Consider the following 19,820-nt stretch of genomic DNA (forward strand, 5'->3'; position numbering starts at 1 on the left):
GGTGATTGGTTCGATGGATGGATGGATGGATGGACTGACACACACTGAAAAACATTTTTGTTGTAGTAGTTTTTTTTAACCAACCAGGCCTTCTATATCAAACACCCCAAAAAGAAATGTTTGACTTCCTCTTTGAAATGAATCATGTTTTTCCTTACTTGTCTTAGTCAAATAAAAAATTCTTTTGTTTGTAGTCATAATTCTTCACTTAGACATTGTACATTCAGGTCTATACACCCATTTCAGTGTTTTTGAAGGTCAAGTCTGTGGGAAGCTGAAAATATTTATGCTACAAGTGTGTATTTGAAGCAAAGGTTACAAACACACACAAGCAGGGAGCTGCGGCCACATTAGCATAAAAATGTTCTGACATTCACACCGGCCCTCGTTCATAGTATACCAGTTAGGGCTTTAAAAAAAATCTTACTTTCAAACTTATCTTCTCCATCTTTGTTCAGTTCTGTACAGCCTAGAGGAGAGGGCTGACAATGATTAACATCAGATTTGCTATATTTTCTGGCCAGAGTTTATTGTGAGCTGTAGTCTTGTACCTCTGGAAGGATATCGATTCCTCTTCCATGATCCACTGCACATTGTGCTTTTTTCACAGTTTTTAACATTGTGAAAGTTAAGTAGTCTTCGAGTTCTGTTAAGCATTAAATCCTGCAGAATCATTCTATTGTATTGGAAAAGTGCTGGCTTTAAACCTCTTTGAGCTGGCTGCAGACCGTAATGATGTGCTTTTATTTATTTATTTATTGTCTATGTTTAGAGTCCACGGTGTTCATCCCTTCAGCAATGTATTCCGTCGAGGAAGACGTCGGAGAGTTTCTGATTCCTGTTCGCCGGTCCGGAGATGTGAGTCAAGAGCTGATGGTCATCTGTTTTACACAGCAAGGTACGATGAAAAATTCACACTATTGTACTGTTTACATTGTTGATGCTCCATACACATTTATTAGGAAACTTGCTAACACTAACTCTGCTAATTCTTATCATATGGCAGTTTTGATTTGTTTTCACCTGTAATCCAGCCATCCGTCATCTGTTACATCACTGACATTGGCTTATTTTCTAGATCCAGATCCACATCCTAATCTAATAATGTTTTTAAAAATGCTTCTGGAATTGCAATAAAAATATATTGTATAATTTGAACTATTGCCATGATGTGAAACATTTCCATGTAATACATTTGCTTTGTTTCTTTGTATCAAACTACTTTTTGTATTTTCCTGGACCCTTACTCCAAACTGTCCTTGGAACAGGAGCTCGCATAAAAAGTGTACTTGGTTTGACCATAATGGTTTGTCTCAATTAGTTTAATTATTATTTATTTACAGTTTTGTCAAATGGCTATAAAAATGACCAACTTTCTCCTTTTTTGTATAATTTTCAAGAAAGCACCTCATATTCAGTCATTGATTTTATTTCCTTATATTCTGTCCTGTTTAAATCCCATAATCCTTTTCTCATGCGTTGTCCTGCTATCATTAGATATCAAGAAGTAGACTATAAAATGACTAAAAAATTTTACCCTACTCTGTACTACTTATAATCCCGCGCTCTTCTCGCCATGGCCCAGGTTCGATTCCCGGACAGGGTCCTATCCCAGCCACTGAAGAGTTAACTCTCATTGCTGTTCCCAAGCGTGGACTAAATGGGAGGGTTGCATCAGGAAGGGCATCCAGTTTAAAATCTATGCCAGTTTAAAATCTATGCCAAATCGAAACATGCGGAACCAAATAATCGACTGTGGCGACCCCAAAAAAAGTAACCAGCTGAAAGAACAACAACAACAGCTCTGTACTCCTTATACTTTTCAGGTACGGCTACTGGTACTGTCCCCACTACAGTTCTGTCCTATTCGGACTATATCTCGCGTCCAGAAGAGCATATCAGTGTTCTGCGCTTCGACCGAGATGAAATAGAGAAGGCGTGTCGTGTGGTGGTGATCGACGACTCGTTGTACGAACCTGAGGAAACCTTTAACGTCTCTCTCAGCATGCCCATGGGGGGTCGTTTGGGCCAGGAGTTCCCAACCACCAGGATCACCATCCTGCCCGACTCTGATGACGGTAAGGGGCTCAGTCTTTTCTTTTCAAAGCCATTTCAGTCAGTCACATCTGGTCTTCGAGGGTCTTATTCAGAGTAGTGAGGAGTTCATATTGAAATTTTTCACATTGGTATTCAGAAGTCAGACATGACTATCGACTTAAGCACTACCCAGACAGTTGCACAAGAGGCAATGCATATGAGGCAGAGTTGACCTAAAACTCTGAGAGGCGTGTCTCAGTTACTCATTATTTTGACCTTGTGCTTTAGCACATTTTTCTTGCATGAGATCAGCTTGAGTTGAGGAGCAGTGTTAGGTCCAGGAACGCTCTCAGACTGTTTCATCTAACCATACATATTTAATTTCCTCAAAAAAAAACCCTGCTAACATTAATATTATAAATAAACATGACACATGATTAAAAATATAATTTTTGTAAATTCCAAAAAAATCCTGAATGGTAGACAACTGCATCTTAATTTGATATAAATTAAATAAATTATTTAAAAATCAGAGAAGGCATCTCAAGGAAGCAATTCTATTGAACTTTTATTTTATATGGAACAAACTGATCCACTACACTTACTAAAATGAGCTGTAGTTGTAGCAGATGAGTGCTAGGTCAGCTTAGCCTTCAGACCATTGCCACTTTTTTTGTTTTTCCCTCAACAGTTAATTCAAGATTAAAGAATTTCCTTCATTCTGCATACACACTAAAGTTTTATAGCCTTGATTGATCATTTCATGACTATATAAGGTTATGCGCACAGTTATACAGTATGGATCAACATACAGCATAAAAAAATAAATAAAATCATAGACTGTATGGATTCAGCTGTCTAAATCTTCATGCATTCAACTACTGTTAATTTGGTACAAGAAAAAGACCGCAAGTTTTTTTTTTGTAATCAATTATTTAGTTTTGTGCTTTTGACATCAGACAGCTTGGAATATTGCTTAATTCAACAAAAATAATTGTGGAAAAACACTACTGACCACTGTGTTTTGTTTTGTCAAACACCCGTATTCTAGGAAGATTGGAAATGAATCAGGAAAACTGAAAATGAATGAATAACATAAAATACTAAATTTTAATACATGCTCTGCATATTGACACTGGTTTCTAGCTTTCCGTTTGTATTGAGAATTTTCGGGAGCATTGCTTCACTCTTTAGAACTTTAGTATAAATTCTGTGTTTAAAGAAAACACCATTGCATGATGATGATGATGATGATGATGATGATGATTCAGTTTAATTCCAATTTAAATACACCACTGATGAAAACGCTTGGTCATTTTGCCGATTTCACACCTCATTCTACAAACCTTGAACGTCGTCGTAAATCAGGTCCGGTATTCTGCTCGGGTAAATGAAGAAGGAATTGATGTCGTCGACTGTGAAAATGAGCAATATATTGAGTGTGAAATTGATCTGGAATTATGTTTTCCAGATATATTTGAAGTTTTAAGATCCATTCTTAACAGCCTCAGAACCAAAATGGAAACAGTGCAGTGATTTTTTTACAGTTAGGAGCATATGTGATTTAGTCTGTATTCTGTGGAAGCCAAACAGATCAAGATGTAATAAGATCATAGAAAATGTTGTCTGGTCCTCTTTGTTCCGTAAACTCGATTATACCTTGATTATTTGCCAGCCTCAATATTTCACAGCATACAGTACAGGGTGGTGTTGTATAACGCTTGTGCTGGCTTCTGATGACTCCAGATTGTAGCTCGAACTTAGTAAGATACATTTTGTTGTTTTCAGGTGGACTACTCTTACTGACATTTCATGGTGATTCTATTAAAGGCTGTCAGCTTTAATGTGAGAATATTTACATATATATTGCTTGATATTGAGATCTGCCATGATAGGGGATGATAAATAATTGCACAGTTGGCTGTCCACTTTATTAGCCAGCTGTATGCTCCCTGTATCATCATTCATGACTGTCTAATCCTGGGACTTTATTTTAGCATATATTTATGTGTTGCATTGATTGAACTGTTTATTGCAGGCTGGTTTACTATAATGAAAAATTAGCTGAATTTTGATTAATAATTTTTAAAAATAATAATAATAATCCCAATATTTTTTTTTCCCCAAGATTGAAACCTTATTTTTTCCACACTTACAAAAGGGTCTAAAAATTATTATGGCTGGGTAGCTTGCTGCTTCATGCTTTTCTTTTTTTTTCCCCCCCTCCGAGGCTTTTTAGTAATTTCATAAAATTAAATAAGTATGAAAATCAAATTAAATAAAATGTAAGACACCGATATAAACACATACCACTGTGATGGTGTTATCTGTATTTCTAGAATCAGGACTTCTAGCAAAATTGAGGAATAGTGCAGTAGCTTTTCATGTTAGTCATGTCTTTTTAATTTTTTTTTTTAATTATTATTATTATTATTTTACCTGACTAGTGTTAATATAGTATATGTTTTAAACTGAGGTTTATTATATATTAGTATAGACCTTGGGTATAATTAAAAAGAACATTGTTGAGTAGGCATGAACCCAGGGGTGACTCAGAGAAAATCACTGAATATAGAAATATAGAAATGAGATTTTATGGTGGTATAAATCCCTGCAATATACTGTTATCCCATCCAGGGTCTGTTCCAGCCTTGTGCTCAGTGTCACTGTAATAGGCTCCAGATCCAATGCGACCAAGACACTTAATGAAGATAAATGAGTTAAAGAAAATAGGTTGACTTCTATAATGTGCCGTGAGTAAAGGAAGAGTAAAGGCAGAAACTCAAGTGGTTTGCTTTATTAGTGTAGAGGCAGAAATCATTATCTATTAATGAGAGTCTAAAAACAGGCAGACATGGTTATCTTAGAAATATCCATAATCTTAAGTGAAACTAAGACAAAAATCACAGAAGAGAGGATCAGACACCAGTAAATAGAAGTTGACTGCATACTTGCATCAGAGCTGGGCAACTAGAGCTCCTCCCCACAGATGGGTGGCAACATGTCCTCAGGACAGCAGGAGGCAGAGCGATGGTTCTACTAGTGACAGAAGGAGAGATGGTGTGAATGGGTTCCCTGCAATGGCAGGAGACAGCATGATAGCAGGAGGTGGACCAATGGCTTCCTCTGCAATGACAGGAGCATGAGATTCAGCGTGGTCTTTGGCCAGAGTGACTGAGTGTACAGGCTATCTGGAGTTGGTGATTCCACACGTTGAAATGGTTCTGGAGGCCATTGGAAAATGTGTTTTAAGACTTGGCGAATATAAAAAGGTCACACACAAGTTTGAAATGCAGTCAGGCAACAAAGCCATGACAGACCAAGGGAAACCATGACAAATTCTTCAGACCACAGAAGCACGTTCAGATCAGCTCTTAAACTCTGTGGAGGATGTTTCACTGTTACAGAAAACATTTTACAAATGCAACTATGGAGATATTCAAGTTTGAATGTGGAATGTTGTTGTCCAGCCAATTCTTTCACCAAATTACTGCCCTACTAAGCATTAACCTTAATCAAAGACAAGCCTGTTGGGAAAAGAAAAAAAGCCCCTGGAAGAGCTCCTGGCCTCTGCTGTGATATCACTTATATATAGGAGTTCATTTGTCCAATCGCTCTTAGACCTCTCAAGTATGGGACAATGCTTTAAAATGGTTGTGATTCCTTTATGCTTCGCTTAATCGACATGGGCTTACTTGCAAATTAAAAGTGACATTCTTCCCTGTAACCTATTTGTCATTGTTTCATTTCAAATCCAGTGTGAAATGAATCCAATAAGCGTTTCAGTTCAAATCCAATGTACGGAGGCAAATCAACAAAAATTCTGTCACTGTCTAATTACCCTCAGCCTGCACCGCATTTGAGGCTTTGTTTGAGTACGGCTCAGGAATATGAAGGAGAGGTTACACTGAATGTTTCATTTAAATTCATGGAATTTATTGAACGCTGCTTCAAACCTTGAAACGATTTTCTACCTATAATTCATGAAGCGTAAAAGCAAAGAATAGAAGAGGCACACCTGAAGGCAGGGTGAATGGATGATTTCGCCAGTAGTGTAGCGACAGCTATTCCAAAACGCTGTGATGATGACGTTTGAGTGAGCAGCTTGTGTGATCCTTTAAAAATGAAATGTACTTTGCGTCACAGATTATTTATTTATTTATTTTTTTCCCTTTTCCTTCTGTTGTGGGATCTCTGCTAAAGGCAAAGGGCATTGAAAACAAGTTTGGCATTTAAAATAAAGTGGAAAGAAGTGGTGGTCAATTTAGTTTCATGGAACAGGCTGGTTGGCCAAATGTTGGTTGACCAAACTGAAGGACAGAAATGAAGACCAGCCCTCTGTTTAACACGAGACAGCATGCAGACTGGGATAAAAATGGGGGCATAAATAAGTACTGAACTAGGCAGGCATGTGTTCATGCTTCCTCTTAGCATTCCCTTATCGTTCATCTGCAGGCATAGTTAGGGGGGTGTTCTTTATCGTATCTCCCTCATGGTGCCTCTTTTGTTCAGCAACACCTCCGGGCTTTTGGTTGTCCTCCCCTCTTTTCACATCCCTTCCCCTTCCCCTTCCCTCCACTCTAGTCCGTCTAACATTTATAGCCTAGACAGTACATAATGGGTGCAGAAGGCCCTGCACCAACAGCAGATACCTCATTTTAAAGATTATAGAGTAGTTAGATCTTATTTTAGTTCCCCTCAGGCTAGAGAAGTTTTCAGTTGGTAAATAAAGTGCATTGTGTGTAGTGTAGCGAAAAGTAGTGTATCACAATGCATCCTAACTACAAGGTGTTCAATTTGCTTTAAAACGTTTTAAACACAATATTATCAGAAAGCAGTTTTACTGTAATCTAGATTAATATAGCTATAGATCCCTAAAGAGAAAGCAACAGTGGCAAGACCGAAAGAAAAACTCCCTGGAATGACACGTAGAAACCAGACTTGAGAGAAGTTTTGGACGCCACTGAATAGTAGGATTACAAATTACTCCTGCTGCTGTTGCTTCTTCTTCTTCTACATGTTGTGAATACAAGGTCTGGTCTGAGCACAAGACAGGGTTTCTTCTTCTAATACAGTAGCAGTTCTTCAGTATCCTGGTGAGTTTACCCATTAAAGCAAGGGTAAGACTTGAGCATGATCTGTTTTTCATAAATCTGCTTTCTGATATGCTGAAGTATAAATAAATTTAAACTGACTGTAATTAAGTCATAGCCTAGAGCACGCTGGACAACATGTAGAAATGATGCGTTTTATTCTGGTATTCTCCAGTGCTAGCCGAAGGTTAGTCACACATGTTGAAACTCCAATTGTCAGAACTCCAACCTCCAGAATTCGAAGCATTAGCATTAATTATGCTGAAGTCTTTATTTCTCGCATATTCATTATAGCACAGCGAAGCTCTTTTCTTCACATGATCCCAGTTTGTTAGGAAGTTGACTACAGGATACTAATGGTAAAAGAATAGTGTGAAAGTAACTCCCATTACACCTTGATTACTAATTGAAAATAATTAATCCATCCTGCCCTCTAAATGAAAATCACGACTCCCTGTCGAGAGGAGATGAACCGTGGTGGAGGTGATAATTTGTTTTCATGTCGTGCCAGTCGAATCCGTCTCGCTTATTACTCCTATGCTTGTCTGATAGATAGATGCTCGTTTATCAGCATACCAGTATAAGTCACATGCTACTCTGACTCCTCGACGCATGTTCATCTATTGTAACTTAATCCACTTAACGCTTGGCGTGATCGTTCATGGTAATCGCTGAAGAATTTCCACAGTTGCAGCTGCTGTCCTGAATGGAGATTTGTCGTGTTGATGGATCATCACTACCGTGTAATTCTTTCTGGAAGATCTTCACACTGGTTGCGACTGTATTTAACTAAAAACCTTCTTATGTGCCGTTTGGTGAGAGAGAGGGAAAGCGGTCATCGCAACAGTGATCACGTTTCAAGGTAAATATAGGAGATTGAGTTCATGTGGCTAATAAAACTAATAATTATTGACAACGATGTACAAGATCAGTGAAGGATAGAATCCTAAAGTGTAGCATTAGCGGCACGGTGAAACCTAACTGCAGGGATTCAGCAAAGTTTGTTACATGCCAACTTTTCATGTTCAACACTGCAGTTGACTGGAATGAGAAACGTCTCCAATTCCCATACAGATACAGGGTTGGACTGGTGCCTCGCTGTTTTGAAGCCTTCAACAGAATGCATGTGGATACTGTGGAAATTGATTTGTGGATAGTGTTGTATGCGAAAACGTTGCCATGGTTGGAACAAATGTGTCTGGACCACTTGCAGACATGGAGGAAATTGAGCTGCATCTACCTTTATCAAAATTCTTCATGTATTTGGTAGTTTCACTTATTCGGTGTTTATTTATAACTTTAGATGTGAATGGAAAACTGAGAAATTTTGCTTCTTTTTAGAAAGATAATGTTTCAGAAACCATTTTCTTCTTCTTTATCTGGTTAATTGTGGAAACGGCTGTGATGAGGGATTGTGTTATGCAGCTATTGAAATGACTGCATGCTGAAACGGTTAGCTTTTAATGCATAAACCAAAGGGTCAAACAGACACCTACAGAGGTTTAGGTAAATCTACTGAAATTTTTTGAAGATGGAGCTAGTCTGTTATTTAACTCGTGGGCATAACGACTGTTCAGAGTAGGTGTTTCTTCTCTACTTCATGTACAAAACTTCATGAAATTGAGAAATAAACTCAAGGCCATTAAATCAGCTACTGACTAAACGTTCAGATGATGAATAACTCGTATATCTCATTTTTTATTTATTTATTTTTTTCTTTTCAGATTCATGACACATTTAAGAAGAACTACTGATGTGGTGTTAGTCTTAACTAAACTGATTTTTCTGTGTTATGGCCTATTTGGCTTCGGACAAAGTGTAATGTTGCCCTTCAGCTGAAATTAGTAATGATTTACTTAACCTGGTTTAAACATTAGTGATTCGTTCATGGGAATAAATAAGACATGATTTTGAAGTGATTATGTTGTGGATTACACTTAGGCTGGGTGTTACCACATTCGACTAATGCTAGGGAGTCTAAACAGATTAAATCATGAAGTTTTGTACATGAAGTAGAGAAGAAACACGTACTCTGAACAGTCGTTTTTAAATTTCTGGGATTTCTTTTTTAACAATCCATGATTAATCTGGATTGATTACCAGGGAGGTTAAACAAAATAAAATTAAATTTAATTAAATATGAATTAAAATAAAATAAAACCTCAAATAAAAGATATTTAAAAGTTAAATAAAATATTGAACAATTTTCTTTCATACATTTATCAGTTTGGCACCATTTTATTTTCCACCCAGTACATCTAGACTATGGGCTACCAGTTAATGACCCCTGGCATAGTGTCATTACACAGACAAATGAGGTACATCATTTTGTCATTATAATTTGTGCTACAACACATTGAGAACTGAGCGTTCTTTCTTTTCTCAGTCTCTATAACCATGGCTTAACCAGACGTGAGTGCGGGATCTTTTCACTGTGAAGAGAGTCCCTGATGGCTTTAATCTTCCAGATAAAAAGAAGAAAGGTGTTTGTGTGTTATCAGGAACAGTGCTATCCAGGCTTGAAGTTCTGTTAGTGCTGGTAAGTGACAATCGGAAGCCTCTTAAGCGTATCAGTTGGCATGCTGATCCTGTCTCACACCGATGACTTTGTCTGGAATGAATAAACAGGGTGGTGAGCAGCAAGGCTTCGTCGCGACACCCTTTGTGTATGCTTTTATTGTTATCTTGCTCTGCAAACATGAGCCTTGGCTGGTGGCAGTGCTGAGGAGAGAAAAAAAAAACAGAAAGAAGAAGAAGAAGGGGGGAAAAAACACTGCCTGAAGCTGCAGTCTGACAGCAGCGTTCCTTCCGTTCCAACAACGATGAATGCACCTGAAACCTAATCGCCTGTTTTTAACACAACCAGACATAAGTCAGATTATTAGGTGGCCGACTTCCAGCAATATGAAATCGGTCCAGGTCTTGGTGACAGCTTCGGCACTACGTGCAGCATTCTTCACAAAAAGGCAAAAAAAAGAAAAAGAGTTGGCTGGTGTCTATGGTTACGTGGTTTATTTTTACCTCTAGCTGTCAAGTTGTCAATGACCTCAGACTACTTATTTCTCAAACTCTGTAAAATACAGAGGGGTTTTTTTTTTGTTGTTGTTGTTGTTATGTAGATTACAGCTGCATGCACTATAATTATTCCAAGTCATTTGTCAATTATAAAGTGTTGATTTATTAGTGATCCAGGTGCATTATGATGTGTTTCTTTTTCCCCTTTTTATTTGGGCTCTTCCTCTTTTTATTTGGGCTCTTCTTTGAATTTCAGACAAAATACAGAAGTCTGATTATTGCAACTGACTCAAAACAGGTAAATATAGTTATTTTTTAAAACGTGAATGCTTCAGCCAAGGCAAGAAAATGTTTGGTAGATGAAAGTCTGCGGAAAAGAAACAAAACACAGATCTTGAAACTGAAGAGGCAGGGAGTCACAGAAAGTCCGGCTTCAAATTTCAGCAATTAAACATGCAAGAATTCGTAGTGTGTATAGACAAACAAGTGAGATATAAACACTGGCTAATGAGACAAAACAAGGTGGGGGACAGAGAAAAGACAGGTGCAAACATTGACCAGGGTGAAATTCAGGGGAGGAAGAAGACAGTAAACAGAAACCCAAGATCATGGAATGTAAAGCTTTTCTTCTTTTCGGGTTAGTCACTGAATAATTACGATCTCGGAAGTGTTTAAAAGTATGGAACAAATCTAAAAGTCAGAATTCTATAGTCACCTGCTTGGCCAGTCCGGGCGCACAAGGCTATTTTAATATACAGTTCGGTAAATTCTGCATTATAGAATTATTACTTATTACCTTTAACTGAATTACTTCGAACCTGTTTAAAATTCCCTGATCTGAAGCTTCCTATATATAGCTTCCTTATATTTAGGCCAGGAGGTAGAATGTCTGTAATTTGTTTACAGCTTCATATAAAGTGCTTTCATTTGAAATAAATGTTTTCTTTGCATGCTCATACAATACATATTTTTCTAACAGTTTCATAATTATAGACTAGGATGCCAAACTAGATAAATTTAGAAAGCTGAGAATAAAGAGAAATGAAGACGAGAATTGAGAAAACTTATCATAATATTTACATATTATATATACAATATTTGTGGAAGGAGTCTCCAGTGCTTTAACAGTCTGAGAGAAAGGTTGTAACTATAGATTTTCCATCGTATTCAGAATGGAGAGCTTTGTGCTTTCTTGGTAATATGATGAGAATATAAATCGATCAATGTTTTTTATTTGATTGAATGATTTCTCTTTCCCCCCAAATTACTGTGGTAAGGAGCACCTTTTGGGATGTAAATAATTATTATGTAAATATTAAAGTAAATCAACTTTTTGCGATATTTTCCTATAGTGTCATGATTTATTCATGGTCTGTCTGCACAGTGAGAATCTGCTCATTCAAAGGCTTAGTTTACACGATTAGTACGTATTATATATGTTTAAGTATATTTTTACATCCGTTAGACAACTCGCTTCTCTCATAATTCTATTTGAGCATCAAATATCATTTAGTTTGATCTTTTACTCCATATTGTTAAAATTTTATTTGTCACATACACGGTTATGACATTTAGTGAAATGTTTTTTTTTTTTTTATGACTCTCGTATAATTTAAATGTAGAATATAAAATATAAGAAATACAATTTAAATAAAAATGCAGAACTAGAATTAAAAATATAAGGAATATAGTTTAAATAAAAATGTTAAACATGACTGTAAAATATAACAAATCATTTAAATAAAAATGTAAAAGTAGAATATAAAATAAAACGAATACACTAGAAAGAAAAGAAGAATCTAAAATAAGAATATCAAGTATAAAATGTATATTAGAATATAATACAAAATATAGTATACAATATTAAAATAAAACTAAACAATAGAATAAGCATAGTGATAGTAAAATGTACAGCGAGATGGGTGGATGGATGTGGACAGAATATAGATACAAGTTGAAGTATTGACATAGTCGTAGTTAAAGTGTTCATACACTACATTTTATAAGAGGTGAAATATGGTGCAATCTATAAAACATTATGAATTACTGGCAGTTTGGGCTGTTGCTGGTCTGAATTTAATCAGTGTAATGTAGATCAAGAGCTGTACTTGATGTCTGTACATACCTGAAGTATATAGGACTGTAAAGTAGGTCTGATTCATATCCAGCTCTTGTAAAAGTGTTTGAAGGAATGCCGATGGTGTGAATTTTGGGCACCTGTTACCGTCAGTGAGGTTTTCAGCAGCTGTAGTCTTGTCTACACCAGGTTTTAACACATGCCTACAATAACATTGTGGCTGTGGTGAGGATGTTGAAAATACAGCGAGGGAAGTGGTGATGAAGGATTATGTAGGTTGTGTGAATGAATGCTTTCAGAGTCACTGTCCGATCCCGCTCAGCTACTTTAGAGTCAGATCAGCATATGGTGCATACAAGCTCAAAGGGGCCGGCCCTGGGCGACCTCCCAGGCGCTGCTGTAGACACTGTATCCTTCATCCATCATTAAGCTATAAGTAGCTTCGGTGCTGCGTTTCAGAATTAACAATTTCAGCTGAGGTGCCAACCTGTCTACATGACTGCGTCCTAAGGATTGGTTCATCTTTAAATGGTGTAATATGACAGATTTATTTCGTTTTACCTTGACTTGAACATGTTTATGGTGCGTTCAATTCGTTTCAGAAAGATCGTATTTACGAGTTGAATGCACACGAACGCTACCGGCAACTCTGGGTTTTCTTTTAGCTGAAGTTCCAAGTTGGAGGCGTGTCATTGAGATAACATAGTAAAAATCAATGGATAAAACTTCTGTTAATTTATGTACTTTGGTTGTAGCCTAAGAAATTCACTGATGGTGGTCATGTAATTTCTTTGGTTAAATAGCTATATCTATTCAATTTTTTTTAAATTACTAGTTGATTAGAAAATGTAGCAGTTCAACCCCCTAATATATAGCAGCTGTAAATAAATAACCTCATGACGGTGTAATCTTTTCAACAGATTGGAGAAACTTGGATTTTTATTCAGTGTGGTTTTGAAATGTCTGTTGTTCCAAGCAGCCCACACATGTACAGTAACATTCATCACAACCGAAAGCCCACCCACAGCTGCTGTCTTATCTTATCGTTATTTCACACACACCACGAGGCAGCATAATGTTTCCTATATTTACAATAAGTTCTGCGCTTCAGGTGGAAGGAACATGTTGTCTCATGCTGTCTTTAATTATGGTCTGATGCTGACTCCACTGCCTGCTCTCGCATCCTGAAAGATCAGCTGTAAAACATGAAAATGCTTGTACGTCAGGATCAGGCATGCTAAGTAGACCATTAAATGTGTGGGTAATACAGACGGCATAGTGGAGCGGCAGAGCTCACATCCGGAGAGACAGGAACGAGCTGGGAGAAGTCCCCAGCCTGTTATTAGTGCTTTATTCTCCCAGCTGAACCTGGAGCAATGGAAGCAGATGTGCAAAGGTGGATCTTTTCACCTTTTCTAACCTCGGCCTTTAAAACCAGCTGCCTCCCCCCCCCCTTTTTCTTTTTCCTTCTGGATCCTGAGGTGCGGCCAAATTAGTGTAGTACATCACAGGATTGATATTGTTACTAGCCCCGTGAGAGTGATTAGATCGTGAGCTTCATATAGGAACACTGCTGTACACATCATTAAGAGCATTGATTCCTGTTACGACAGGGCATCAATTTATTTGAGACCTATTTAAGTGATCGTAAGACTGTCAAACGAACGATATATACCATGGGTTATTTCTACAGGTCATTTAATAGTAGGTACAAGATGGTGTAATCTTTCTACACAAATGAATACACAGTCTGTAAGTCACTGCAATTCGGATAAAGCGGTTACTGAAGATGATTGAATTTTAAAAAAGAGAAAAGAAAAGTCAATACATAATGAATAAAATATGACCAGTTGTCCGTCATAAATATTCCGCCTCTCCATGTTAATCCCATCTGACTTCAGACATGGGAATCGTTCCCAGCAAACCAACCTCGGGAATTCTTATTTAAAAGAGGCCAGTCCTGAGTTTCAGTCATGTTTATAACGTCCTTATCAACTCACTCTTATCATTTCCCATCTTAAGGGCTGTTCCGGTGATTTATCAGCTCCAATGAAGTTTGTTGAATGACTCTCTTGAGACAAAAGCATTTTTTTTTGTTTGTTTTTGAGTCAGAATGATTGTGCACTTTAGAAGCTCAAACACTGAAAAAGAATTTTGCTTATAAAGTTTTATTACTTTTCTTTTATTTCGTACTTGCTTGTTAACAAATCGGTTAAATATATTGAGCTATAATGAAGAGTTATAGGCTGTTTTGCTGTATATGAACTATTTAAATTGTCAAGAAAATGATGTTAAGCTACATTGCTTTTGTGTTTATGGCTATAGATAAGAAAAATTGTCAAAAAATTTGCTCTCTATAATGCTTTTGTTCCTGGAAAAAATGTAATTTTTGTTGATGCAGGGGGTTGAATTTCATCAACAATAATAAGATACAGAGAATCTGCAGTGTAAAAAAATAAATTAATTAAAAAATAAAAAAAAATAAAATTAACATAAGTATGTTATAAATGTGCTAATGATGAGTATTTATTTATTTATTTATTTATGGCTGAAATGTTTTTTATTTGTAGATGGTTAGTATTTGGATTGATTAGTATTTTTTTCCTAATATTTTTTTATCCCAAGGACAAGTTCTTTTTGAACCACTGATTTATTGTACAGCTTTGTTATTTTTAATGTGAGCTATTTAGTATCATCTAATTGCAAGGGCTGTTTATTACTGATGTATTGTTTATTTTATTAATTTTTTTTTTTATCATATTTGTTCACTAACATTTTATTCAGAACTCAATGGTTCCTGAAATGGGGTTCTTGCAGCACAGTCAGGTGACTTTTAATATAGTTAGAGTGCTGGAAACCACAATCCATCATTCTACAAGTTTATAGAGCCTATAAATAATTTCAACAGAAATATAATGAGAAATTTTTGTAAAAATAGGTTCTAGGGGTGGGAAGTTCAGGAGATTAAAAAATAAAGGCAATGGTTTATTTTTAGACAGACGAGAGGTCCGAATTCTGAAAAGCACCACATCTAGAAGGCATTACAGTTTATCTGCTGATCTCAGCCCATTAGCACCATTTTACACCTTGAAAGTGGAAGCAGCTTGAGTGCTGGGACTCTGAACTGATCACCTACTCACCTGTAGCTCTCAAAATGGAGTCCAGGCATCCAGAGGTCCATGAATCTAAATAATAAAGAAATAAAATTTCTTTCTGTCTTTCTGTCTGTCTGTCTGCCTTTGTCTTTCTTTCTTTCTTTGTTTCTTTCTGACTTTCTCTGTGGATTTCTTTTTTTCTCTCTCTCTGTCTCTTTTTTTCAACTTCCTTCCTTCCTTCCTTCTTACTTGATCTTTCTTTACTTCCCTACTTCTTAACTTTCTTCCTCCTTTCCTAACTTCCTTCGTTCCTCACTTTTTAACTTCCTTCCTTCCTTCTTAACTTCCTTCCTTCCTTCCTAACTTACTTCCTTACTACTTAACTTCCTCCCTTCTTTCCTCCCTTCTTTCCTCCCTTTCTTCCTCCCTCCCTTGCTTCCTTCCTTCCATCCTTCCTTCCTTCTTTCTTTCTTTACTTCCTTACTTCCTTCTTAACTTCCTTCTTTCCTTACTAACTATCTGACTAAAATTTCCTATTGTAATGCAGGAAAAAACTTTGAATGCATCATTATGGATGAAGAAAATTCAGACCTCTGCCCTAACTTTACTGATTTTCTTTTTTTTTTTACATCAAGATCATAGAAAGTGCTGCACAGCGCCGTATTTCCTCAAAAAAATAATGAAAGTGTAATGACATATAAATCCTACCATCATGCGTGAAATTGCAGCACTGATCATTAAATGGACCACTCACCTTCACCTTCTCCCTCTCCTTCTCCTTTTACTTTGGTCAATTGTGATGCAAGCTCTTCCTAAACCTGAAGAGATTCAGATCCATCAGAGGTGAACAGTCCGCTATTACAAAGCGACCTTAGGAAATAAAATGAACCGATCATTTAGATGCTGCTTGTCCAGTTTCTTCTAGGAGAAATAGGTACTAAGCTGAACCAAACCTTGCTTTGCTGGTGTTTTTCTTTGTGTTTAATTTTTGTCTTTCTTTTCTTTTCTTTTTCTTTTTTAAAAAGAGTGAGGGAGAAATAACTCTACAATCATGCGAGGGCAAAGCTGTGGAAAGTTCATTCCATTAGCGAGTGTGAATGTGTGAACATCACCCTGTGTTCCTCAGGGACTTGCTGCCAAGTGCAACCCCTACACACACACACACACACACACACTTCCTCACCTCCTGCACATCTCTCAGATGAATAAAGGCATCTCTTTGGCCTGCTCCTTTTACTTTTTTCTTTCTTTCCCAAAAGATTTCATTCCATGGTGGTGAAGTAGCACTGGGCGTGGGCTTAGGAAGAGTCACATTGGCACTTTGAGCTCTTCAGTCCTCAGAAGAATAAATGAACATTAGGCAAGTGTTGCTTTTCAAAGCACAGGAGCATGACCCGAGCACAAATCCTGTGCTGTATAATACAAATTGCAAAGCCTTTGCCAAGAAGGAGAGCCAGATGTTATTACAATCCCTTAAAGGATTCTTAATATGAGCTTTCAGGAATAATGAAGACGTTTTGCTGTATAGGAGGAGCTAACATCTCACTACAAAAATACTCTTGGCCTGATGCGAAGTTGACTACTTTCCTAAAATAGCATATTTTTTAGTATTTCATTTAATCATGGTTGCTTTTAATGTTGTGGAATGTCTCTGAAACACATTACTTTTATCACTTCAGATATAAACAGTCATTCCTTCACTACTTCCCCCCTCCTCTGTCTCTCTCGAAGTTAATAAGACAAAAAAAGCAGCTTGTCATGTTTTCAAAATGCTGCACTTCATTCTTCAGGCCTGAAGACTAACCTCATGTTGGAAAAACTGGATATACCCAATTCAAGCCTAAAGGCTAACCCCATGGGATACAGTGTACACAAAGCACAGACACTGGAGATAATCAGCCCTTTACAGAAAAACTTACATTACTGTATGAATATTTACAGGACATGTGGATGAGATGAACTTTTTATTATTTCCCTGTAAGAGGAAATTTAAGCTGTCACAGAAGCACCGAATAAAATCAAAGAAAAGTGAATTTAGAAAAAAATAAAAAATGTCAAATGAAACAACATAAAATCCACACAAATATACTTAGATACATTTATTTAATTTATTATTTATTTTATATTTTATTTTATTTATTTTTTTTTTTAAATTTTTATAGAGAGAGAGAGAGAGAGAGAGAAACATACACACACACATGCATGACATTCTTCTATTTGTTATTTATTGTGTCTCTATAATTTCATATATGTATGTGTATATATATATATATATATATATATATATATATATATATATATATATATATATATATATATATGTATGTGTATATATATATATATATATAATATAATGTATATATATGTATAATGTATATGTATGAGAGAGAGAGTGTGCGCAAGAGACACACAGACAGAGAGAGAGAGACACACACACATGCCCATGACAAATTCCTCTATAAATGAACTGTTACTATAGAAACAATAACGTATTAGAACTCAAGCATGAATATAAACCTGCCATTTAAATTACAGCCACAAGTACTGGGTCAGAGCTTGTGAATATTATTCAACACCTTCTGACCAATCAGAATGAAGAATTCCACAGCGGTCAGCTATAACAAGAATTAACGACACAAGAAATTATTCACACTCTGTCCATAATGTAAAAGGGTTTTATTTTTAAACTAGTAGTAACTACTGATTTACATTGATAATATTTTGTTCCTTGTCAGGTCATCAATTAAAACATGAGATCTACAGGTCATGCGTGTATTGTGTCATAAGCGTAACCCAACACAGGCAGGGAAGAGTGATGAGAACAGAGTCAGTGATTTGTCAGCCCTGTCCCTTTAAAACATGTTTGTCTCCTTTCTGAGATGAAGCTTATCTGATTACAGAAGCTCAGACACACTTCTACCTCCATCCAGCCAGCCGTACCCATGCCAAGGCAATCAGCAGCAATTACCCCCCAACCTCAACCCTTCCCAGAGCTTCATCTGTCTGCTTCAACAAATACCAGCACTGCCCAGACGTCTCTCACTACACTGTCACCTGAACTTATTCTTTATCTGCTGATCTCAACCCATTAACACCTCGCTCTTTCTTTCACTCTTTCGATCTTTCTTTCTTTATTTCGCTCTTGCTTTCTTTTTCTTTCGTTCTTTCTTTCGCTCTTTCGCTCTTTCTTTCACTCTTTCGATCTTTCTTTCTTTATTTCGCTCTTGCTTTCTCTTTCTTTCGCTCTTTCTTTCTTTCGCTTTCTTTCGCTCTTTCTTTCTTTCTTTCGCTCCTTCTTTCTTTCTTTCGCTCCTTCTTTCTTTCTTTTGCCCGATCTTTCTTTCGCTCTCTTTCTTTCGCTCACTCGCTCTTTCTTTCGCTCTTTCTCTCGCTCGCTCTTTCTTTCGCTCTTTTGCTCGCTCGCTCTTTCTTTTGCTCTTTCTTTCTTTCGTTCGCTCGCTCTTTCTTTCGCTCTTTTGCTCGCTCGCTCTTTCTTTTGCTCTTTCTTTCGCTCGCTCGCTCTTTCTTTTGCTCTTTCTTTCTTTCGCTCGCTCGCTCTTTCTTTCGCTCTTTCACTCTCTCTTTCGCTCTCTTTCTTTCGCTCGCTCGCTCTTTCTTTCTTTCTTTCTTTCTTTCTTTCTTTCTTTCTTTCTTTCTTTCTTTCTTTCTTTCTCTCTTTCTCTCTTTCTTTCTTTCTTTCTTTCTTTCTTTCTCTCTTTCTTTCTCTCTTTCTCTCTTTCTTTCTTTCTCTCTCTTTCTCTTTCTTTCTTTCTCTCTCTCTCTCTCTCTTTCTTTCTTTCTTTCTCTCTCTTTCTCTTTCTTTCTTTCTTTCTCTCTTTCTCTCTTTCTCTCTCTCTCTCTCTCTCTCTCTCTCTCTCTCTCTCTCTCTTTCTCTCTCTCTTTCTCTCTCTCTTTTTCTCTTCTTTACTTACTTCCTTCCTTTCCTACTTCCTTACTTCCTTAATACCAGCAATGCCCAGACATCTCACACTAGACTGTCACGTGAACTAGAAGCAAAATATTCTTTATCTGTTGCACTTATTTTTATAAAGTAATTGTCAACCTCTCTAAAGGCCTTGAGGCCATGCTTAAAGATCCATTGGCCGCGGGTGTTGGGTTTTACACAGCTTGCAAAAATCTCCCACCTTCAGGTAATTTGTATATTTTTTGCTGTCGTTTTGGGTTTGAAGCGTCTGATTTGCATACAGGGCACGTTGAGGAAATGAGATCCTGTATAAAAGTGTCTGAAATGGAATGTTTCAGGCTGAACTTTTAAACCTACTTGAGATTTGTAGGGTTTAATTTAAGCTGTGGGGTTAATTCGGGTCACATTTAATACAAGGTGTTATCTTTCACTCTGTCAAAAAGGTGCATTTTTATTAGCATAATAACAAACAGCAGGCACGGCGGTGCATTCCTTGACATAATCTGATGTGTTTTAGAGAAAGACAAACACGTTACTCGGTGGTTCTGCATTACGCGAGAGCCGTCAGAATCGCTCAC

General features: G+C 36.9%; 1 protein-coding gene across 1 annotated transcript in view; it reads left to right on the forward strand.

Annotated features, from left to right (window-relative positions):
• frem2b (FRAS1 related extracellular matrix 2b) overlaps nt 1–19,820 on the forward strand; it is a 111,643-nt gene that overhangs the window by 58,641 nt on the left and 33,182 nt on the right. Inside the window, exons 5-6 of the mRNA XM_058413307.1 lie at nt 773–898; nt 1,827–2,078. Of these exons, the coding sequence (XP_058269290.1) occupies nt 773–898; nt 1,827–2,078 (378 nt within the window). The remainder of the gene's footprint in view (nt 1–772; nt 899–1,826; nt 2,079–19,820) is intronic.

This window comes from Hemibagrus wyckioides, linkage group LG17, assembly GCF_019097595.1.
Source record: "Hemibagrus wyckioides isolate EC202008001 linkage group LG17, SWU_Hwy_1.0, whole genome shotgun sequence".
Classification (NCBI taxonomy): Eukaryota; Metazoa; Chordata; class Actinopteri; order Siluriformes; family Bagridae; genus Hemibagrus; species Hemibagrus wyckioides.